Here is a 25,000-nt window from a genome sequence, read left to right as displayed (position 1 = left end):
ATATTATTGACCTGTTAATTCCACGTCCTCTGACACTTAGCCATAAATATTGGAATAACTCATGGGGAATTTTCCTTTAAATCCCATTTTTCCCGGTACTCATATGATAATTAGTTGGACTACGAGGGATTAGCCATGCAGATAGATTAGTAATTGATGGAGCATTTAGTTTCCGAAATGTGTTTGAGAAGACTCAAATGGCAAAAGTAAACTTTTGTAAAAGCCTCTTGTCAATTTAACACAAAATAGCGTATGTGGCATTTGATTCATAAAATATTTGGTCCACCAGTGACTTATTTTTGTTCACGAGTGACCAGAACGTTTTGTCAGTAACATACCACAGTTTTCTTACTATCTTAATTAACCTATTTGTTGGTATATTCTCCCACCGATGAAAGCTTCGTGTAGGGGAAAATCGTAATTAAAAAGAACAGGTTTCTTTACTTACATGTGTTAATTAACCAGATTAACTTGACATATTCAGAGGTTGAGAATTTACTTGAGATTCACTCGGATTTCCTTACAACTTGGAATTTCATGCATTCGTTATATTGGTTAATGACATTTTAAGCTCATTTACTACTCAACGTGACATTAATTTATTACATCTGTTTACCATTAATCAAGAATACTATATTCTCTAAATTATCACTTAAAGTAACCTTTAAGTATACTTTAATATCTCATTAATTTATTTAGGAAAATATGTTGAGAGGAACAGCGTATTACGGAGAAATAAGATACAGGTTAGAGAACCAGCTTTGATACATCTCATGGCGGATTAAGCTTGAGATTCATTAATCTATACTATATTTTGTTGAAAAGACATTGAGATGTGCTTGCTTAAGTGTCCATAATGTTGATGTCATCATGAGTCCATTATTATTATTATTATTATTATTATTATTATGATTATTATTATTATCATTAGTAGTAGTAGTAGTACACATGTAACTAATGACCATGTTTCGGTACGACTTTGAACATTTACTAGTCACAATAACACACGAAGGTGAGGGAGCCAGTGTATATATTGGAGAGGGGGACAGAGACGGGCAAAAAGAGAGGAAGAAGGAAGTGGGGACGTAGTGGTAGAAGTAATGTTGGTAGTAAAAGTGCCTTGCTGTTCTTTATTATTATTATTAGTAGTAGTAGTAGTAGTAGTAGTATTAGTATTATTATTATTATCATTATTATCAAGGGGAGGCGTTAAAAAACCTCAGAGTCATTCGGCGACTGGGGAATGGGAGCTAATTAATTTCGATCCAAGGCAGGGAAGAGAGATTTCAATAGTTTTATGCATCAAAAAACTCACCTTGAAATGATCATATTTAATTAATGCAAATCCTTCCTAAAGCAGTATCAGTTGAATATAAATCCCCTCATAAGTACAAACAGGATTAGTGACACGTAAAATAAAAAACATATATATATATATATATATATATATATATATATATATATATATATATATATATATATATATATATATATATATATTTATATATATATTTATATATAATTAGTACATTAGTTTATTTAAAAGGACTTCGTCTTACATAAAGTGAAAGGGGTTATAATTTAAATCCCATTCTTAATAGATGGGGTAACATTAATAAGATTACAATTGATCCACACTGTAAATTTTACAGAAGCATTTATTTACAAATTTAAATAGGCAAATTTGTTAGGCTCCGTGATTATCGACTGCTTATAGAACATTGAGGCTTCGGTCTTACTGTGCTCTGAAAGTCGAGAATTGTTTATACCCTTATATAGGGATTCAGTTAAACTCTCAGTGTATTTCCGCTTAGAGATGTATATACCGTGTGATGTACACACACTCTGAAAGATACACACCTCTCTGTTCATAGACGGAAAGATGTACACTTCTCGGAGTACATATATTAAGAGATAATCACCCTCTCTGTGAACATACTATCAGAAATATATACCTCTCAGTGCTCATACACTAGAAGATACGCATCTCTTGGAATATATTCACTCATAGATGTATACCTCTCCGAGTACATATCCCCGGAGATACAAACCTCTCGATATACCCTGCAACGTATATATTTAAGAATTATTTTATAAATAATCCCATTTATGTGGAATACGATTATTTCCAATGTAATGAAGGTTTAAATGATTAATTGAATTTTAAATAATTTTTTACATATAGTAAAAAAAATACTCATTTGGTAATACCGTACGATAAATGTAATGGTAATTATATTTACAACCTTTACACAGATCATATAACAGTAATTCTTGTATTCCACTCAATTACTTGAATTACATTTACATATGAATTATTGTAACCACTCAGGAAAGTGAAAATCATTGGAAAATAACTGGAAGTCATGGATGAATTAGATTTAAGGACATATGGTTAGAAAAGTAACTAGATAGACAGGTAAATAAACTGTTCAACGGACAAATGGTCAGAGAGATACTAGCAAGATAGACAAGCAGATAGACGTACAGACAGATGCTCTCAGAGAGATACACACATAGATTTGATCATATCTACAAAATGTATAGACATATATGAAGATACCAGTATATAGGCTTGAGTATATACAAATATTTTACAATCAGCAGGACGATCTCTCAGGTCTTCCAGGGAGATCTCTTAGCTAGGTGTGCTATAGAGAGGTCCTCTAGAGCGGCCTCTCAGGTTCTAGATCTGAAAAAAATGTCGTTTTATATGGGTAGAAGTACAAGTATCCTTGCATGTACTGGGAGAATATATGATTTACACACACACACACACACACACACACACACACACACACACACACACACACACACACACACACACAGGCTACTAGACGGAGCTCTGACAGTGCTCGCTGTGAGTATAAGAAACGGCCAAAGTCATGGAGGAGTCGCCGACAGAGAGTTTCCTCGGACACAAATCAGGATGCCCCTGCAGTGCAGGCTCTGCAGCCGATCTGCTGCTAGTGCAGGCAGGCGATACATCGTGTCCTGCCGGAAAATACGAAACCAAGGAGCCCGCGTCTGTGAGCTGAGGTAAGACGCCGAGGGAGGAACCAGGGTATTTCGATGCTGCCAGGGGAGTAGCAGCCAGAGGAACACCGGTTATAGACGCTGGATCTGACGACAGAGTGTTCGATCTCTCCGTCAGGAGAAACCTTCCACTCCCACTACTGTCCTGAGGAAGATGTATGCATGCTTTGTAGTGTGTATTACATGGCGCAAAAGCCGATTGGGATATGAGTTAGTCTCATTATTATATACAAAAAAATATCGCTAAACCTGTGTGGGTGATAACCGTATTATCACTAGGCTGGTAATTATTCCCTAGAAATATATTAACGCAACAGTAATACCATAATAATAATATTAATAATAATAATGTGAAGGAGATTATTATGATTATTATTATTATATTCTTATTATTAATGATAATATTATCATCATTAATAATAATAATAATAGGAAGAAGAAGAAATAATAATAATAATAATAATAATAAATATGATAGACCCTGTCTTTTCAAATGGAGTGAAAACTTGATTATAATTGCCCACTGGGTGACAAGCACTGAGAGACTCATCATCTGACAACATTCCTTGTCAGGAAACACTTTCCTGTTTCCTGGTAAACAAGAGGCAACAACCTGTCGACCCACTAATATAATCCAGGTCTGAAAAAAACATTTCCTGCCAACATTTCACAATATTAATTTCTGAAAAGAAGTACACATCAGCATTTTGAAAACTTCATAGTGAAATTTATAATTCAATGTATCTAAGTCAGTGGCCTACGATGTATAAAAGGCGGGTCGGTTAATTGGGGTGTTTACCTATCGATTACATGAAGGTTATTTTGTCTGCATTTCACCTGCTCACCACTAGTCAAGAATACTTTAATCCCTAAAAGAGGGATTTATGAAAGCTAGTAAATACTGAGTATATACTGTATATAAAGCTAGTGTATGTACTGAGAGATATACTCCTCTCCCTGTACATATCCTGTCTGCTCAGTATAAAAATTTAAATCATTAAGCTCTCACTTATTTTTAAAATAAATTTGTTAATTTCTATATATAAAATTTCTAATTTTAACGGCAGTTCACTTGAAATTTAAATATATTTTCGCATTGAAAGCCAGATATAAATAGTTTTCATTTTTAAATAATGCCACAGTAATCTCTAAGATTTAAAAGCTTTGTCTTCATATATTAAACAGTGGAATTTATGAGATTTTTTTTATTTAAAGCATAGTGTGTGCGTGTGTGCGTGTAATGACCTATTTGCGGTTGCAGGGGTCGATTCACCTCTTCGCTGGTCGCTACTAGGTCCACTCTCTCCCTGCTCCATTAGCTTCGTCGTATCATTTCTTAAAGCTATGTATGGATCCTTCCTCCACTACATCACTCTCCAAATTGTTCCACTCCTTGACAACTCTGTGTGTGCACTCACCTAATTGTACTCACCTAGTTGTGGTTGCAGGGGTCGAATCATAGTGTGTGTACCTGTCTACTCACATTCTTTAGTAGCGTGAGCGTATATCACTGCCTAAGTTCCTGTATGTACACCCATACCTGTGTATGTATTTAAATTGACCTCTTCATGTATGTAAACTGCCCACCCAGAGTACAATAAAAATCGCTAAAGCGAATTCTCATTTACATCACAAACATCAATAATAAATTTTGAGTTACAAGATAAACATTACCAATAAAGATAGAAGAAAAAATTTTGATAACGAAGTAAATTAAACTACTCTAGAAGCCCCGATGTGATAATTACAAATAATATATGTACATGTGTATATATACACATATGGTATAAACCTTGGTAATAAATACCGACAAGTTGGTTTAGAAAGACACGTAAGCAAACACTATAACATATTTATTAGAAAACGTTTCGGTCCTGGGACCTTGATCACTTCTAACATACAGAGGTAGAAAGACATTATATATATAGGCGGAGAGTGAGATGTGACGCACGTGACTTGAGGAATGTCATAAGAACATAAGAATGGAGGAACACTGCAGAAGGCCCACTGGCCCACGCGAGGCAGGTCCTTATCAAAACAACCTCTACCTATGATTTAAGCAGCACCAACCCAACAACACAGGAGTCACATGATTTCATCGTCTACCCGTCCTCATCATAGGTAGAGGTTGTTTGGATAAGGACCTGCCTCGCGTGGGCCAGTGGGCCTTCTGCAGTGTTCCTCCATTCTTATGTTCTTATGACATTCCTCAAGTCACGTGCGTCACATCTCACTCTCCGCCTATATATATAATGTCTTTCTACCTCTGTATGTTAGAAGTGATCAAGGTCCCAGGACCGAAACGTTTTCTAATAAATATGTTTTAGTGTTTGCTTACGTGTCTTTCTAAACCATATACACATATACATAGTAGCGATAACGCTACTACGAAAAGTTTGGACATCATATTATAGTTGTCACATTGCAAACATAGGAAAAATTATTCCACTTTCAACGAAAAAAAAATTAAAGCAATTATTTCAAATCTTACGACCTAGAGATGAAAAGAATTTTTTATCAACATCTCAACCACAAAAAATATTATCATCCACAAACAACGATTAAAATTATTAATAAATCTGAAGCCCAAATATTAATATTAATAATTTTACGGTAATAATGCGAAGATTATGAGTAATTATAAGATAGCATACGAGTTGTAAATCCCAGAGGATTATCAGTACATTTACTTGATCCCTGTTTTGGGGATTAAAATATTCTTGATTAACTGTGACCAGGTCACATGAGGCCTTGATGACCCATTCGCTTTAAACCCAATTAAGCAACCTCCATTTAATAATTCTATAGGTGCAATGTAGAAACTGAAAGTATTCTCACAGTTTGGAGAAGAGTTGGTGTAGACGTTAGGAAACTGTTCTTAGTTTCCTTTAAGTGTGTAGACTCCAGCTGCTGACACTCTGCCTCTGTCTCCGGCTCTGAGGAACACCAACACCGCCTATTGAGTGCTGCACCGTGTGCGGGATGCGCTCAAACTTACATATACAGGATGCTACTTACACATGTAATGTATAAACATACACACGTACATGCATACAATCACATATACACATCCACTCATGCGCAAGTATACTCAGGTGATATTACAAACACACACACACACACACACACACACACACACACACACACACACACACACACACACACACACACACACACACACACACACGGACAACATCTCCCCGTGGGTCCTTAGAGAGGGAGCAGATATGTTGTGCGTGCCACTTACCACAATCTTCAACACGTCCCTGGAAACTGGGCAACTGCCTGAGGTATGGAAGACGGCAAATGTAGTTCCCATTTTTAAAAAAGGAGACAGAAAAGAGGCACTAAACTATAGACCTGTGTCATTGACGTGTATAGTATGCAAAATTATGGAGAAGATTATCAGGAGGAGAGTGGTGGAGCACCTGGAACGGAACAAGAGTATAAATGCCAACCAGCACTGATTCATGGAAGGCAAATCCTGCGTCACAAACCTTCTGGAGTTTTATGATAAAATAACAGAAGTAAGACACGAGAGAGAGGGGTGGGTTGATTGCATCTTCTTGGACTGCAAGAAGGCCTTTGACACAGTTCCTCACAAGAGATTAGTGCAAAAACTAGAGCATCAGGTGAATATAACAGGAAGGGCACTGCAATGGATCAGAGAATACCTGACAGGGAGGCAACAACGAGTCATGGTACGTAATGATGTATCACAGTGGGCACCTGTGACGAGCGGGGTCCCACAGGGGTCGGTCCTAGGACCAGTGCTATTTTTGGTATATGTGAACGACATGACGGAAGGGTTAGACTCAGAAGTGTCCCTGTTTGCAGATGATGTGAAGTTAATGAGGAGAATTAAATCTGATGAGGACCAGGCAGGACTTCAAAGAGACCTGGACAGACTGGACACCTGGTCCAGCAAATGGCTTCTCGAATTTAATCCTGCCAAATGCAAAGTCATGAAGATAGGGGAAGGGCACAGAAGACCACAGACAGAGTATAGGCTAGGTGGCCAAAGACTGCAAACCTCACTCAAGGAGAAAGATCTTGGGGTGAGTATAACACCGAGCATGTCTCCGGAAGCACACATCAATCAGATAACTGCTGCAGCATATGGGCGCCTGGCAAACCTGAGAACAGCATTCCGATACCTTAGTAAGGAATCATTCAAGACACTGTACACCGTGTATGTCAGGCCCATACTGGAGTATGCAGCACCTGTTTGGAACCCGCACTTGATAAAGCACGTAAAGAAACTAGAGAAAGTACAAAGGTTTGCGACAAGGTTAGTTCCAGAGCTAAGGGGAATGTCCTATGAAGAAAGATTAAGGGAAATCGGCCTGACGACACTGGAGGACAGGAGGGTCAGGGGAGACATGATAACGACATATAAAATACTGCGTGGAATAGACAAGGTGGACAAAGACAGGATGTTCCAGGGAGGGGACACAGAAACAAGAGGCCACAATTGGAAGTTGAAGACACAAATGAGTCAGAGAGATAGTAGGAAGTATTTCTTCAGTCATAGAGTTGTAAGGCAGTGGAAAAGCCTAGAAAATGACGTAGTGGAGGCAGGAACCATACACAGTTTTAAGACGAGGTTTGATAAAGCTCATGGAGCGGGGAGAGAGAGGGCCCAGTAGCAACCGGTGAAGAGGCGGGGCCAGGAGCTAAGACTCGACCCCTGCAACCACAAATAGGTGAGCACAAATAGGTGAGTACACACACACACACACACACACACACACACACACACAACAGCGTTAGAGGCAAGAGCTGAAAAGCAACGTTCCTGTTCAAGGTTGTGAGAACAAACTCAATGTAAAATGTACAATATAAAATTTTATTAACAACGTTGTCCATTCAGATGAAAAATATATATGAAGTGCAAAATCTGTCATTCAAGTGTATTTATAGAAAAAAAAAATTTGGAAGACTTGTGTGTCGTGACGTACTAAATTCTGGTGGGTACTTTTGTGGGCTCGATTCCCCGTCCGTTAATCCTAGGCCCGATTTCTGATCACTCATGTTGTTAGTCGTCAATATTTAGATCCACAAATCCAAGTGAGGGGATGAAGTTAATGTCTTTTAACAACCCCCTCCCCTTCACAAAAAAAATTTAATACTAATGGAAATTTTGAAATTTCCCTAAAATGGCTGAAAATAGAAAAATGTGAAATTATTAAGAAATGTCAACGGATTTTGTTGTATATGAGAATGTCTAGTGAGGAAATATGTTACTTTAGAATGCTGACAAAAGCCTCTAGATAAAAAAAAATGAAACATTCTCATTTCCTCAGCTTCCACTTCTCCCTCATTCTTCACATCCTTCACCTATACATTCTTCACACTTCCTCCTGCTCCTCCTCCTTCTTCTCTTCCTCCCCTTTCTCCTCCTTCTCCATATCCTCATAAGGAATTTACACTCAAAGTAGCTATTGCTGTTCCGCTTGTGTTGCTTGACTTATTTAAGAGACACAAAAAGTGCAGTATATATAATATTCGTGTGTACCGTGTGAATGTGTGGATGATACCGAAGGCAGGTGTCCGGGAGACTCGTAGTAACTTACACATTATACTTGCTTGAGAGAGAGAGAGAGAGAGAGAGAGAGAGAGAGAGAGAGGCAGACAGATTCACACATACACACATACACACACACACACACACACACACACACACACACACACACACACACACACACACACACACACACACACACACACTTGGACCCGCATGGGGGCCAAGATACAAGGAGGGCTAAGATGATGGAGGTGGTACTGGAAAACTTCATGTACCAACACGTAAGGGACACTACAAGAGAGAGAGGAGAGGATGAACCAGCAAGGCTGGACTTGGTATTCACCTTGAGTGGTGCAGATATCGAGGACATCACATATGAAAGACCCCTTGGGGCCAGTGACCATGTGGTTTTAAGCTTCGAATACACAGTAGAGCTACAAGTGGAGGGAGAAGCAGTAAGGCCAGGACGAATGAAGCCAAACTACAAGAAAGGGGACTACACAGGAATGAGGAACTTCCTGAACGGGGTTCAGTGGGACAGAGAACTGGCAGGGAAGCCAGTTAATGAGATGATGGAATATGTAGCAACAAAATGCAAGGAGGCTGAGGAGAGGTTTGTACCCAAGGGTAACAGGAATAATGAAAAAGCCAGGATGAGCCCATGGTTTACCCAAAGGTGCAGGGAGGCAAAAACCAAGTGTGCTAGGGAATGGAAGAAATATAGAAGGCAAAGGACCCAGGAGAATAAGGAGAGCAGTCGTAGAGCCAGAAACGAATATGCACAGATAAGAAGGGAGGCCCAAAGACAATATGAAAATGACATAGCAGCGAAAGCCAAATCTGACCCGAAACTGTTGTACAGCCACATCAGGAGGAAAACAACAGTCAAGGACCAGGTAATCAGGCTAAGGAAGGAAGGAGGGAGGAGAGACAACAAGAAATGACCGTGAAGTATGTGAGGAACTCAACAAGAGATTCAAAGAAGTGTTCACAGAGGAGACAGAAGGGGCTCCAGAAAGACGGAGAGGTGGGGCACACCACCATGTGCTGGACACAGTGCACACAACCGAGGAAGAAGTGAAGAGGCTTCTGAGTGAGCTAGATACCTCAAAGGCAATGGGGCAAGATAACATCTCCCTATGGGTATTGAGAGAGGGAGCAGAGGCGCTATGTGTACCCCTAACAACAATATTCAATACATCTATCGAAACAGGGAGATAGCCTGAGGCATGGAAGACAGCAAATGTAGTCCCAATCTTTAAAAAAGGAGACAGACATGAAGCATTAAACTACAGACCAGTGTCACTGACATGTATAGTATGCAAAATCATGGAGAAGATTATCACAAGAATGGTGGAACATCTAGAAAGGAATGATCTCATCAACAGCAGCCAAGATGGTTTCAGGGACGGGAAATCCTGTGTCACAAACCTACTGGAGTTCTATGACATGGTGACAGCAGTAAGACAAGAGAGAGAGGGGTGGGTGGATTGCATATTCTTGGACTGCAAGAAGGCGCTTGACACAGTTCCACACAAGAGATTGGTGCAAAAACTGGAGGACCAAGCAGGGATAACAGGGAAGGCACTACAATGGATCAGGGAATACTTGTCAGGAAGACAGCAGCGAGTCATGGTACGTGGCGAGGTGTCAGAGCGGGCACCTGTGACCAGCGGGGTCCCACAGGGGTCAGTCCTAGGACCAGTGCTGTTTCTGGTATTTGTGAACGACATGACGGAAGGAATAGACTCTGAGGTGTCCCTGTCTGCAGATGACGTGAAGTTGATGAGAAGAATTCACTCGATCGAAGACCAGGCAGAACTACAAAGGGATCTGGACAGGCTGCAGACCTAGTCCGGCAATTGGCTCGTGGAGTTCAATCCCACCAAGTGCAAAGTCATGAAGATTGGGGAAGGGCAAAGAAGACCGCAGACGGAGTACAGTCTAGGGGGCCAGAGACTACAAACCTCACTCAAGGAAAAAGATCTTGGGGTGAGTATAACACCAGGCACATCTCCTGAAGCGCACATCAACCAAATAACTGCTGCAGCATATGGGCGCCTAGCAAAAATCAGAACAGCATTCCGACATCTTAATAAGGAATCGTTCAGGACCCTGTACACCGTGTACGTTAGGCCCATATTAGAGTATGCGGCACCAGTTTGGAACCCACACCTAGCCAAGCACGTAAAGAAACTAGAGAAAGTGCAAAGGTTTGCAACAAGACTAGTCCCAGAGCTAAGAGGTATGTCCTACGAGGAGAGGTTAAGGGAAATTAACCTGACGACACTGGAGGACAGGAGAGTTAGGGGGGATATGATAACGACATACAAAATATTGAGAGGAATTGACAAGGTGGACAAAGACAAGATGTTCCAGAGATTGGACACAGTAACAAGGGGACACAGTTGGAAGCTGAAGACACAGATGAATCACAGGGATGTTAGGAAGTATTTCTTCAGCCACAGAGTAGTCAGTAAGTGGAATAGTTTGGGAAGCGATGTAGTGGAGGCAGGATCCATACATAGCTTTAAGCAGAGGTATGATAAAGCTCACGGTTCAGGGAGAGTGACCTAGTAGCGATCAGTGAAGAGGCTGGGCCAGGAGCTCGGACTCGACCCCCGCAACCTCAACTAGGTGAGTACAACTAGGTGAGTACACACACACAGAGGAGAGGCATGGTAAAGCTCATGGAGCAGGAGGAGTGACCTAGTAGCGACCACTGGAAAGGCGGGGCCAGAAGCTGTGATTCGACCCCTGCATCCACAACTGAGTACACACACACACACACACACACACACACACACACACACACACACACACACACACAGTAGTGGCCAGTGAAGAGGCGGGGCAAGGAGCTATGACTAGACCCATGCAACCACAACTAGGTGAGTGAGTATAAGGTGAGTACACACACACGACTTTAGAAATGGTAAACTGTCTCTCACAAACCTACTGGAGTTCTACGATAAGCCAAAAGAAGTGAGGCAGGAAAGAGAGAGAGAGGGGCAGGCAGACTGCATTTCTTGGACTGTAAGAAGTCTTTTCACAGTATCGCACAAGGGACTGGTACAAAATTTTCTGGAGCAGGCAGAAAAAAACAGAGAAGGCAATGTGATATATGAAGACATATCTGACAGGAAGGAAATATGAATGAACGTCCAAAAAGAGTTATCGAAATGGATGCATGAGACGAATGGGGATCCACAAGGATCAGTACTAGGACCGGTACTAATTTCTGTATACGTGAATGATATAATGGATGGGATAGACTCAGAGGTGTCCCTTTTCGCAGATGATGTGAAACTAATGAAGACAATTCAAGCGTAGGAGGACCAGGAAAGACTAAAAATAGATAAATAAATTTGGAGTGGCTGCAGGTCTGGTCTAACACATAAATCCTGGTATTTAACCCCAGCTAGTCCAAAGTCATGAAGTGTGGAGGAAGACAAACAAAACCAAAGACGCAGTACAGGCTCTGAGGCCAAAGGTTGCAAACCTCAACCTTGGGGGTGAGTATTACACCGAGCATGTCTCCTGAAGCGCACACCAACCGATAAACTGCTGCAGCAAATGGGAGTCTGGCAAATCTGAGACTAGCTTTCAGTGTCATTTACGACACTGTATACTGTGTACGTCAGGGCTATATTGGAGTATGCAGCACTAGGGTGAAATCTGCACTTGGTCAAGGATGTCAAAAAATTGGAAAAAGTGCAGAGGTTTGATAAGGTGAGCAGAGACAAACTGTGTGAGGGACTAGAAACAAGAAAACAAGAACGCTGCTGGAAGTTGAAAACTAAGATGAGTCACAATAAAGTAAGGAAGTATTTCTTTAGTCTTAGAATAGTCAGGATGGGGAAATATCTGGAGAATGTAGTGGTAAAGGCAGGATCCATTCATAACTTTAAGAAGAAGTAGGATAAGGCTCTCGAAGCCAAGATAGAGTGAACCTGGGCCGACCAGTGAAAATGTGAGGCCAGGGGCTGAGACTCTACCCCTTGCAGCCACGTACAGGGATAAGAGAAACTACATATGCTTGTGGGAAATCTTGCTTCATTCCCAATTATCCATCTAGCCAAGAGGCAACTCAAAAATGTATATACGTCTTCCTCAATCTACGTTCCTTCGCTATATTAAATTAACTTAGCGCTTACGTCCACAGAAGCCTAATAACTCAAGAAATTAAATCATATTACGTTGTAACTATCATCTTGTATTTATTTTGTGTGTTGTGTGTGTGTTGTGTATGTGTGTGTGTGTGTGTGTGTGTGTGTGTGTGTGTGTGTTGTGTGTGTGCTGTGTGTTGCGTGTCTGTGTGTGTGTGTGTGTGTGTGTGTGTGTGTGTCGTGTGCATGTGTGTGTGTGAGTTGTGTGTGTGTGTGTTGTGTGTGTTTGTGTGTGTGTGTGTGTGTGTGTTGTGTGCATGTGGCATGTGTGTGTGTTGTGTGTGTATGCTGTGTGTGTGTTTGTGTGTGTGTGTTGTGTGCATGTGGTGTGTGTCTGTGTGTTGTGTGTGTTGTGTGTGCTGTGTGTGTTGTGTATGTGTGTGTGTGTGTGTGTACTCACCTAATTGTACTCACCTAATTGTGGTTGCAGGGGTCGAGACTCAGCTCCTGGCCCCGCCTCTTCACTGATCGCTACTGGGTCCTCTCTCTCTCTGCTTCCTGAGCTTTGTCATACCTCTTCTTAAAACTATGTATGGTTCCTGCCTCCACTACTTCACTTGCTAGGCTATTCCACTTGCTGACAACTCTATGACTGAAGAAATACTTCCTAACGTCCCTGTGACTCGTCTGAGTCTTCAGCTTCCAGTTGTGACCCCTTGTCCCTGTGTCCCCTCTCGGGAACATCCTATCTCTGTCCACCCTGTCTATTCCCCGCATTATCTTGTATGTCGTTATCATGTCTCCCCTGACCTTTCTGTCCTCCAGTGTCGTCAGTCCGATTTCCCTTAACCTTTCCTCGTACGACATTCCCTTGAGCTCTGGGACTAGCCTTGTTGCAAACCTTTGTACTTTCTCTAACTTCCTGACGTGCTTGACCAGGTGTGGGTTCCAGACTGGTGCTGCATACTCCAGTATGGGCCTAACATACACAGTGTACAGTGTCTTGAACGTTTCCTTATTAAGGTATCGGAACGCTATTCTCAGGTTTGCCAGGCGCCCGTATGCTGCAGCGGTTATTTGGTTGATGTGTGCCTCCGGTGATGTGCTCGGCGTTATGGTCACCCCAAGGTCTTTCTCCCTGAGTGAGGTCTGTAGTCTTTGTCCACCTAGCCTATACTCTGTCTGCGGTCTTCTTTGCCCCTCCCCAATCTTCATGACTTTGCATTTGGCTGGATTGAATTCGAGAAGCCAGTTACTGGACCACATGTCCAGCCTGTCCAGGTCTCTTTGCAGTCCTGCCTCATCCTCGTCCGATTTAATTCTACTCATCAACTTCATGTGTGTGTGTGTGTGTGTGTGTTTGTGTGTGTGTGCTGTGTGTGTTGTGTGTGTGTGTGTGTGTGTTGTGTGTGTGTGTGTGTGTGTGTGTGTGTGTGTGTGTGTGTGCGTCATCTGCCGAGACTCAGCTCCTGGCCCCGCCTCTTCACTGATCGCTACTGGGTCCTCTCTCTCTCTGCTTCCTGAGCTTTGTCATACCTCTTCTTAAAACTATGTATGGTTCCTGCCTCCACTACTTCACTTGCTAGGCTATTCCACTTGCTGACAACTCTATGACTGAAGAAATACTTCCAAACGTCCCTGTGACTCGTCTCAGTCTTCAGCTTCCAGTTGTGACCCCTTGTCCCTGTGTCCCCTCTCTGGAACATCCTATCTCTGTCCACCCTGTCTATTCCCCGCATTATCTTGTATGTCGTTATCATGTCTCCCCTGACTCTTCTGTCCTCCAGTGTCGTCAGTCCGATTTCCCTTAACCTTTCCTCGTACGACATTCCCTTGAGCTCTGGGACTAGTCTTGTTGCAAACCTTTGTACTTTCTCTAACTTCCTGACGTGCTTGACCAGGTGTGGGTTCCAGACTGGTGCTGCATACTCCAGTATGGGCCTAACATACACAGTGTACAGTGTCTTGAACGATTCCTTATTAAGGTATCGGAACGCTATTCTCAGGTTTGCCAGGCGCCCGTATGCTGCAGCGGTTATTTGGTTGATGTGTGCCTCCGGTGATGTGCTCGGTGTTATGGTCGCCCCAAGGTCTTTCTCCCTGAGTGAGGTCTGTAGTCTTTGTCCACCTAGCCTATACTCTGTCTGCGGTCTTCTTTGCCCCTCCCCAATCTTCATGACTTTGCATTTGGCTGGATTGAATTCGAGAAGCCAGTTACTGGACCACATGTCCAGCCTGTCCAGGTCTCTTTGCAGTCCTGCCTCATCCTCGTCCGATTTAATTCTTCTCATCAACTTCACGTCATCTGCGAACAGGGACACTTCAGAGTCTATTCCTTCCATCATGTCGTTCACATATATCAAAAATAGCACTGGTCCTAGAACTGACCCCTGTGGGACCCCGCTCGTAACAGGCGCCCACTGTGATACCTCTTCACGTACCATGACTCGTTGCTGCCTCCCTGTCAGGTATTCCCTTATCCATTGCAGTGCCCTTCCTTTTAGTGCGCCTGATCCTCCAGCTTCTGCACTAATCTCTTGTGGGGAACTGTGTCAAAGGCCTTCCTGCAGTCTAGGAAAACGCAATCTACCCACCCCTCTCTCTCGTGTCTTACTTCTGTTACCTTGTTATAAAACTCCAGGAGGTTTGTGATACAAGATTTGCCTTCCATGAACCCATGCTGGTTTTCATTTATAATCTTGTTCCTTTCCAGGTGTTCGACCACTCTCCTCCTGATAATCTTCTCCATGACTTTGCACACAATACATGTCAGAGAGACAGGTCTGTAGCTTAGTGCCTCGTTTCTGTTTCCTTTCTTAAATATGGGGACTACATTAGCTGTCTTCCATTTCTCAGGTAGTTGCCCAGTTTCAAAGGATGTGTTGAAGATTGTGGTTAGAGGCACGCACAGCATCTCTGCTCCTTCTCTAAGGACCCATGGGGAGATGTCCGGTCCCATCGCCTTTGAGGTGTCAAGGTCACTTAAGAGCTTCTTCACCTCCTCCTCAGTTGTTCGTATGTCATCCAACACCTGTTGGTATATTCCCTCTTGATGTTCCCTTCTGTGCTGTCTTCCCACAGCCCTTCCTCTCTACTGTAAAAACTTCCTTAAATCTCCTGTTCAGCTCCTCACATACCTCCTGATCATTTCTTGTGAGTTCTCCACCTTCTGTCCTTAATCTGATCACCTGGTCTTTGACTGTTGTCTTCCTCCTGATGTGGCTATACAACAGTTTCGGGTCAGTCTTGATTCTCGATGCTATGTCATTTTCATACTGTCGCTGGGCCTCCCTCCTTACCTGTGCGTACTCATTCCTGGCTCTGCGACTGATCTCCCTATTTTCGTGTGTTCTCTGCCTTCTGTACTTTTTCCATTCTCTTTTGCACTTTGTTTTTGCCTCCTTACACCGTCGGGTAAACCAGGGGCTCGTTCTGGTCTTCCCGTTGTTACTGTTGCCCTTGGGAATAAACCTTTCCACTGCCTCCTTGCATTTTGTTGTTACATATTCCATCATTTCATTTACAGGCTTTCCTGCCAGTTCTCTGTCCCACTGGACCTCCCGCAGGAAGTTCTTCAACCCTATGTAGTCCCCTCTTTTATAGTCAGGCTTTTCCCATTCAACTCCTGTTATTCTCTCCACTTGCAGCTCTACTATGTATTCAAAGCACAGAACCACGTGGTCGCTAGCTCCTAGGGGACTCTCATACTTGATGTACTTGATGTGTGTGTGTGTGTGTGTGTGTGTGTGTGTGTGTGTGTGTGTGTGTGTGTGTGTGTGTTGTGTGTCTGTGCGCATGTGTGCGCATGTGTGCGCATGTGTGTGTGTGTGTGTCTGTGTGTGTGTCTGTGTGTTGTGTGTGTGTGTGTCTGTGTGTACTCACCTAGTTGAGGTTGCAGGGGTCGAGTTCAAGCTGCTGGCCCCGCCTCTTCACTTGTAGCTACTAGGTCACTCTCCCTGAGCCGTGAGCTTTATCATACCTCTGCTTAAAGCTATGTATGGATCCTGCCTCCACAACATCACTCTCCAGATTGTCCCACTTTCTGACATATATGTTGTTAAAGAAACACTTCCTAACATCCCTGTGACTCATCTTAGTTTTCATCTTCCAGCTGTGACACCTTGTTGCTACGTCATTTGTCAGACCAAGCTTGCAGCCTGTCCAGATATCCTTGTAGGCTTACCTGATCCTCAACCACTTGCATTCCCCTCATTAGCTTCATATCGTCTGAGAACATGGACAGCTCTGAATCTCTCCCTTCTGTCATCTCATTTACACACACTAGAAAGAGCACCTGACCTAGGACTGACTATTGTGGAGCCCCACACGACACATTTACCCACTCTGACAACTCGCCACTTACTAACACCCTTTGTTTCCTTCCCGTCAGGTATTCTCTGATGCATTGCAGTATTTTCCCTGCTATTCCTGCCTGCTCCTCTAGCTTTCCAACCAGTTTCTTGTGTGGTACTGTATCGAAAGCCTTCTACCCATCCCTCCTTCTGTCTTACTTTTGCTACCTTATCGTAGAACTCCAGTAGGTTTGTGATGCAGGATTTTCCTTCCCTGAAGTCGTGCTGGTTGTCATTTATGAGCCCGTTTCTGACTAAGTGCTCCACCACTCTTCTGATAATCTCCGTAACTTTACATACTATACATGTCAGTGACACAGGGCTGTAGTTAACGCCGCTTGTCTGTCTCCCCTCTGTTTGTGTGTGTGTGTGTGTGTGTGTGTGTGTGTGTTGTGTGTGTAGGGAAGGGGATGTTGCTTTAACGCTTCAACCACTGTGACAGACGTTTGTCTTACAGTGACTTTCTGGGTATTATTTGTCAGTGCCTCTCAAGAAGACTAGACACCTCAAAATTACTTGCCCGCTTCTGTCAAGCCTGAGGGATTGAGCACCTCAAAATACTCTCCCACTTCTGTCAAAACTGAGGGACTGATCACCTCTAAACTACTTCCCACCTTTATCAAGGCCGAGAGACTGAACACCTCAACCTCGTTTTCAACCTACTCTAATCTTTAAGTCACCTCTTTACATAAATGAAGAAGCCTTTGCGCAGGCGAAAGGTTTCGTAGAAAAGGACTCCGAAGTGTTGCACTTCTCTGATCCACGGCGACCAGTTTCCGGGGGACCTTGCTCCTCTCAGTGCCTCTCGCATACTGTTTCGATTATTTTTAAATTACCTTGCTGCTTGTAGTATTTCTTACGAACTTTCAGGTGAGACTATGACTGCAGGAAACTTGATTAAATTTTAATAGAAGAGAACATATTCAGCCTTTTATGACTGTGTTTATGTTTGTTTTTATGACTTTCAATCTTTTCTCTCAGATTTACGTGCACTTTTCTAGTAAAAATAGTACGTGATTCCGACTTGTTAGAAAAAAGGACAATATTGGAAAAATTTCGGTCCTAGAACCTTGTGACCGAAGTCCCAGGACCGAAAAGTCTCCAGTTTGCATTGTGTAATATTCTGTATATTTTTCCATTCTTTTATTTTTGTCATGTTTTAAGTTTGTCTGTTTATTTTATACGAACTGTTTCCTGCTTTTTTATTAATTTCAAAAGAGTATTGTGTGTTTTTGTGCTTAAGCGTGTTTGATGTGTGTGTGATGGTTACATTTCAGTGTTCATTAAGTTTAGATCGATCGGCTGCTTGGTGGGTTGTCACCACAAACACTGTTTTATGAGTTGTCTTTGACAGATACCATCTGAAGGATTGTCAGCACATATACTGTTGGAAGGACTGAGGACAGTCACTGTGTGAAGGATAATCGCAACAAACACTGCTTAAACAGTTGTTTTAAGAAACTCATCTGGAAGAGTTGGTTTAAGTTGGTTTAGGAGACATCTAAATAGAACGTGGATTATTGAGGCTGCTCGTCATCTGTTCACAATCATCTGTTCTCTATAATGCAGAAAGTGAGACAGTGGTATGTATCACAAAAGAGAGGCAAGGTAACGATTCAAGTTTGCAAGTGAGCTCAGGTTAGCATCTGAAGTGAAAAGCTTTCCTGTGAATTGCTTCACGAATTTCTGTAAGACGGTGAGCTCTTGCCGGATGTAAGACCGGCACTCAAGAAAAGTGGAAATATATGGAGCTGAAGTAACTCAGAAAGCAAATATCCTGTGACCCTGAAGAGAATTCCCAACTTTATGAAGACACTCGTGGCAGTCTGAGAAAGGTGCGGTTTCCAAGACGAATCAGGAGAGGCAGTAATACTTAAGATGGTGATGGAGGCTGGAGGCTCCAGAAGTGAGGTTCCACATTGAAACTGGTGATCGGTGCCAGTTTGTTTTAAAGCCGTGGGTAGAAAGTGAGGCTTCTTTACATTTTCTTCATAAAATTAGTTTAAATATTTATAATGTGAGTGATTTTGCAATTGCTACTCTGACCCTTTCTCTCTCTCTCTCTCTCTCTCTCTATCTATCTCTCTATCTATCTCTCTTTCTCTTTACCACACCCACCCACCCACCCACATACACACACACACATTTCATCGTATTTCAGTCCACATTGAAATCTATTCAATGTATTCCTATTTGTTTAAATTTATACTACAGGTCTCCCTTTGAAAACTTTTTCAAGCTATTCCCATCTGTCAATGTCGTTCTCACCCTTTTTCGGAACGCCAATAGCAAAAAAAATGGGATTTATCCTGCAGTGATCCTCACACCCAGTGTCCGGTCCTTGTTTATCCTCTTTTCCCCGATTCTTTTATCTTTTATCTTCCATGCATTAACTTAGCACAGATTGTGTACACAAAAACACCTTCAAAGATATTGGTTGATGCCCTTAGGAACCTGTTAGATGACTTCTGAAGCAGTATATATTCTCTCTCTCTCTCTCTCTCTCTCTCTCTCTCTCTCTCTCTCTCTCTCTCTCTCTCTCTCTCTCTCTCTCTCTCTCCACTCACCGTTTTTAATGAGAATAACATCAGGTCCTTGTTGATGCTGATGTTGTCTGGCAAAGCCTCCATCTTCTCCAGCAGCTGCTGCCTTATCATAGAGCACCTTGGTATTGCTTCTCCTGTTGTGGGCGTGAGCGGTGCGGGTGCAGACAACCACCACAACCACAGAACACACCAGCAGGGAAGCCACAACACCCACCACTACTCCCAACATAGGCGCAAAATCTTGGAAAAAGTCTGAGGCCTCGGCTGCTGTGGCGCTGGTCTGCTTTTCGGCTACGTCTATGGGTGTGAAGTAGGCGAGGACTGCTGGCTGAGCGGGTCCTTGGGAGTTGGAAGCCACGACTACCAAGTGGTACTCTGTGCCGGGTTCGAGACCCGTCACGGTGAAGTGTGGCTGGTTCTGGTCCTGGAGAGAAGCAAGAAGCTTTCCTAAGGAGTCAGATCCATCGCTCTTCTCGGTGTTCGTGGAAGACAACACCTTCTTCATTGAGGTCGAAGTATCCCTCGGTGAGGTGAAGTTCTTGGGTTGTGCCTGACGCACTTCGAGGGTAAAGGTTTGGGCCAAACCTCCGCTCCAACCAGCCTGGCAGGACACCACAACCTCCCCTGCAGCTGTGCCATTATGCCAAGCACTGCAGTTGGTGACAGACTCTGGCACTCCTGTAAGATGTACCAAGACAAGTGAGGTCAGGTGATATAGATAACTATTCGTGCACCTTTGTATTCAGACACAAACACATAGGTACAACGGGATCACCTGTATATAGACACAAATTCATAAATACAAGTTGTATGTGTATAAATACACAAACACAGAAGTACAGTGTGTAAACATTAATCTTACAGATAAATAAAAATAAGTTGCTGCACACAAAAAATGTTAAGCTAAAAGAATTTTGGTTGTAAAATTTAGTTATTGATGATTTATAGAGATACATATTCCCATATAGAGCTTCATGGACTCATAAAGAGCCACACAAACTTACACTGAGTCACGTGTGACTACACAGAGCTGCTCGGATCCTTAATGAGCCAAATAAACCCATGTAGATTCTCACGCACCCATATCCATAGAGCGCCCCGACATAATCCAGCAAATCCATAAAGATCTACACAGCATCACACACACAAACACACACACACACACACACACACACACACACACACACACACACACACACACACACACACACACACACACACAGGCAAGGAGCTGTAAATCTACTCCTGCAGGCACATCTAGATGAGTACCGTAACCTTAAAAAACAGTAGTGGACTAACCTGCTGGAACAACATGGAAAACACAAGGCCTCTGCTGGACGTCGATCAGGTTGCGGCCCCAGCAGAGAAGAGATCCGAAATCATGGTGGGTCTGGGGTGTGTACTCCACCAGGCTGCGGCTGCGGCTGGAGTGTACGCGGTCTTGTGGCAACTCAACGAACTCGCTGGAGGTATTGAAGGCCCAGCGGAAGTTACTGGCCTCCGGGTGGGCTTCTACCCGGCACGTCACGTTGATGGCTTGGTGACGTCTGCCTCCGTAGACCCACTTCTGCCCGGCGGCGCACACAGGAGAAACTGTTTCAAGGTGAAAGGGAAAGTGAGTGAGAAAGGGAAGCATTTGAGGAGTCCCTTGCGTCTTGAAGGCGGCTCACCACAATTACGGGGATGAGAGGCTGAGGGAATCTGTTCACCAGGTATCGTGTTAGTTGTGAAGAGAAACTGAATAAAATTCTGGATTTGTATCTCTCTTACAATGATATTTAGTCATCATGGTCACAACTCCTGCTTACTACGCGTACGCCAGGATTCACTCGGAATTCCAATATAATAACAAATACACAAGCAAGCACAGATACACACAATGCTGAGAGCAGGGATTTCATCACAGAGAACCACAGTATTGACTCACTAACCTCGTGGAGCTAATGAACCAAATACCATAGCAAGAAAAAGCAGAGGTAGATGGACTGGAAAGTATTTGACACATTCTACCCACAAAGATTGATTCACATACCTGAGAACCAAAAAGGGTGACGTGCTACAAGAGATTTTGAAATGCCTAATAAACAGAAGATGAATAATGATAAAGGAAAAAGTGTGAGGATTTAAAAGAGTAACGAATGGGGTTCCCAAGGATCAACACTACGACCGTCATTGTTCTTAATATATGTAAATGATCTGGCAAAGGAGAGACAGGCAACAAGACGATTTTGACAAACTGCAAAAGGTGGATCAAACAAAGTGCTACTGGAGTTTAAACCGAAAAAACTCAACGCCGTATCTGAGGAAGAACGAAAAACCTGAGTTGGAGTTCAGTTTGCAGGGTAAAAAACTTAAAACCCTTCGAAGATTTGGGCGTGATTTTTTAAGGCACCTTCTGTCCCTGCACGCCTAGCAGTACGTAGGTACCTGGGTGTTAGTCGACTGGTGTGGGTTGCATCCTGGGGACAATATTAACTTAAGTTGCCCTAAATGCTCTACATAACCAGGGGATTTCTATATAGTAAGTCATTGATGTCAGCTATGGTCTGTATAAGTTGTACCCTGTACTTGTATAAATAGATTATTATTATTATTATTATTATTATTATTATTATTATTATTATTATTATTATTAACGAAAACTGAAGCCTTCGTTGGCGAGTGCTACCTTCACAAAAAAACGCTGATCACATATACGGCGGGCCCCGCTTATATAGCTTTAAATATGGCGCCGGTCGTCCTTTACTTAGGTAACTGTTATACGAAAATGGCGACAACGGCGAAGCAGCGGTAAAAGCACCGAAGAAAATGAACAATGACTCAAATGAAAGCCATCAAAAAACGTGGAACACAGAAAAACACGTGGTGTGCTATATACGCGGTTCCCTCCTGTAAATCTGTGACTCGTAATTCAGAAACAGCGCGGTGAACACGATTAAAAATCTGTGCTGAGCCCACTGCAGCTAGGTAGCCACTGTAGAATGTACAGCCTGGTGGTGCACTAGGTACACGAGGTGCACTAGGTACACGAGGTGCACAGGGCACACAATATATAAAATAAAAAAAAGTCGCCATATCGTCATTGTGTGGACCTTGGCTTTCCGCCGCGCTGCCTTGACACGAGGATTTGGGCCAAATCTGCCAACATATCGTAATAAAAATGCAACACAGAGACACACACAGAATTTTTTTTTTTTTTTTCTGAGTTATCCTGAATTTTAAAAAAATTCGTTTTATTTTTATAACCCCCCAAGTCTTCGTGTCATACAGGATGTATATAAATATATATAATTTTTGTAGGTAATCGGTAACAAATATATTATAACAAAATATATATATATATATATATATATATATATATATATATATATATATATATATATATATATATATATATATATATATATATATATATATAATGGTATAAACCTTGGTAATAAATACCGACAAGTTGGTTTAGAAAGACACGTAAGCAAACACTATAACATATTTATTAGAAAACGTTTCGGTCCTGGGACCTTGATCACTTCTAACATACAGAGGTAGAAAGACATCTCACTTATCACATCTCACTCTCCGCCTATATATATAATGTCTTTCTACCTCTGTATGTTAGAAGTGATCAAGGTCCCAGGACCGAAACGTTTTCTAATAAATATGTTATAGTGTTTGCTTACGTGTCTTTCTAAACCATATATATATATATATATATATATATATATATATATATATATATATATATATATATATATATATATATATATATATATATATATGCAAAACAACCACTGTAAAAGACTAGAGAAATTCCAAGCGCTTTCGTGACTACTCACATTACCATAGTTCCTTGATAATGTGAGTAGTCACGAAAGCACTTGGAATTTCTCTAGTCTTTCACAGTGGTTGTTTTGCATATTCTGAAATCACCTGTTTACTGTGATCTTATTTCATATATATATATATATATATATATATATATATATATATATATATATATATATATATATATATATATATATATATATATATATATATATATGGAAGTGTAAGGACAAATTAAAAATGTATATACTTATAACTGTAGGTAGTAGACATCAGGATCGTATATTAAAATAATACACGGTACTGGTGGGGTTAGAACCCTTGGCAAGTGAGTCGAAAAACTCCAGGCCAGTGCGTGAGCCACTGGGCCAGATGGCTACAATAAGATTCATCCTACAATTTTGTGAGTCGTATATTAAAAAGCTTGTATAATAATAGAGATTAATATAGAGCATCCGGAACAGATTCTATGAGTTGGACCTGACTAGCTTGAGCTACTAGGTCTGATGCCGTGCTCCTTCCTTAAGTGGAAGTGACCTGACTAGGCGGGTCATTGGGCTAATCCGGAGGGTAGCATGGACCTGCTTCGCATGGGTCAGTAGGCAAGCTGTAGTGTTCCTTCTTTCTTATGTTCTTATGTTCTTATATATACTCTCACGGCAATGCTAGAGTAAAATTAAACACACTTTGGAATATTAAAAGTCCTATAGCGTGCCTTAAATTGTATCCTAGAGCTCTATACTCACATTTCACGTTGAGATTCAGAGCATTAGAGGTGTCTGAGCCTTGGGTGTTGACGGCTCTGCAAGTATAGAGCCCAGATGACCCTCGACCAACACTCTGCAGCACCAAGCTCTGGTTGCTCTGTATCACGCCCTCTGCCACGTTATGATGCAGCTCTACACTCTGGAATTGTTGAAAAAATATCTGTTAAGGGAACATTCTTGTGTTTAAAAGGAACTGTCTGGTCATAGGGTTATAATGGAAAGTGCCTGTTGATGATATTTTAAGATAGCTGTTAACGGCATTTGCGGTAGTTGTTTTTGACTAATCACTCAACGATAGTTGCTCTGACTAACCACTCTGATATCGGTAGTTGCTCTGACTAACCACACTGATAGCCGTAGTTGTTCTGACTAACCACTCTGATAGCGGTAGTTGCTCTGACTAACCACTCTGATAGCGGTAGCTTCTTTTGACCGACTTGTGGCAAAATAAAACTGTCACTTCTCATGAACTTTTGTAAGAATTAAGTCCTTGAGAACTTCTCCCTACAAGTTTGATGAGTGAACTAAAAGAATGACGACTGCGCTGCGTTCTTCACAAATATACCATTGAAAGCGGCTGGGTTTGATTAGTACCTGAGGTTGTCGAAAATGGTATGAAATACGTATGAGTTGAAGATTAAGACACATGTGCAACAGTTTCGTATGTTTGTTGTTGATATGTTTCTCCTAAATAGTAAGCTTCTTTAGTCAAATACAAAGGGAGGATCAGCATCATCTTTATTTCATTACTACTGCTCCGTTGACTGAAGAAACCTACTGTGTAGGCGAAACATTTCATCAATAAAGTTACCCAATTGTTGCGTATGTGTGTTAATCTTCA

The 25,000-nt window shown here is 42.0% G+C and overlaps 1 protein-coding gene across 2 annotated transcripts in view; it reads right to left on the bottom strand.

The window, feature by feature from the left end:
* Positions 1–2,745: 2,745 nt before the first annotated feature.
* The window catches only part of LOC128701902 (kin of IRRE-like protein 1), a 139,257-nt gene continuing 117,002 nt past the window's right edge, over positions 2,746–25,000 (bottom strand). Inside the window, exons 9-13 of one of the 2 annotated variants that reach the window (XM_070099824.1) lie at positions 24,139–24,298; positions 20,870–21,163; positions 19,592–20,248; positions 5,875–5,972; positions 2,746–3,181 (exon numbers count right to left, since the gene is read on the bottom strand). In XM_070099824.1, coding sequence (XP_069955925.1) covers positions 2,834–3,181; positions 5,875–5,972; positions 19,592–20,248; positions 20,870–21,163; positions 24,139–24,298 — 1,557 coding nt within the window. In that variant the 3' untranslated portion in view covers positions 2,746–2,833. The remainder of the gene's footprint in view (positions 3,182–5,874; positions 5,973–19,591; positions 20,249–20,869; positions 21,164–24,138; positions 24,299–25,000) is intronic. The other variant, XM_070099825.1, reaches the window with a different exon arrangement.

The sequence above is a fragment of the Cherax quadricarinatus genome, chromosome 69 (genome assembly GCF_038502225.1).
Source record: "Cherax quadricarinatus isolate ZL_2023a chromosome 69, ASM3850222v1, whole genome shotgun sequence".
Lineage (NCBI taxonomy): Eukaryota > Metazoa > Arthropoda > Malacostraca > Decapoda > Parastacidae > Cherax > Cherax quadricarinatus.
The sequence above is the reverse complement of the archived record's forward strand: the minus strand, read 5'-3'. Positions and strand labels throughout refer to the sequence as shown.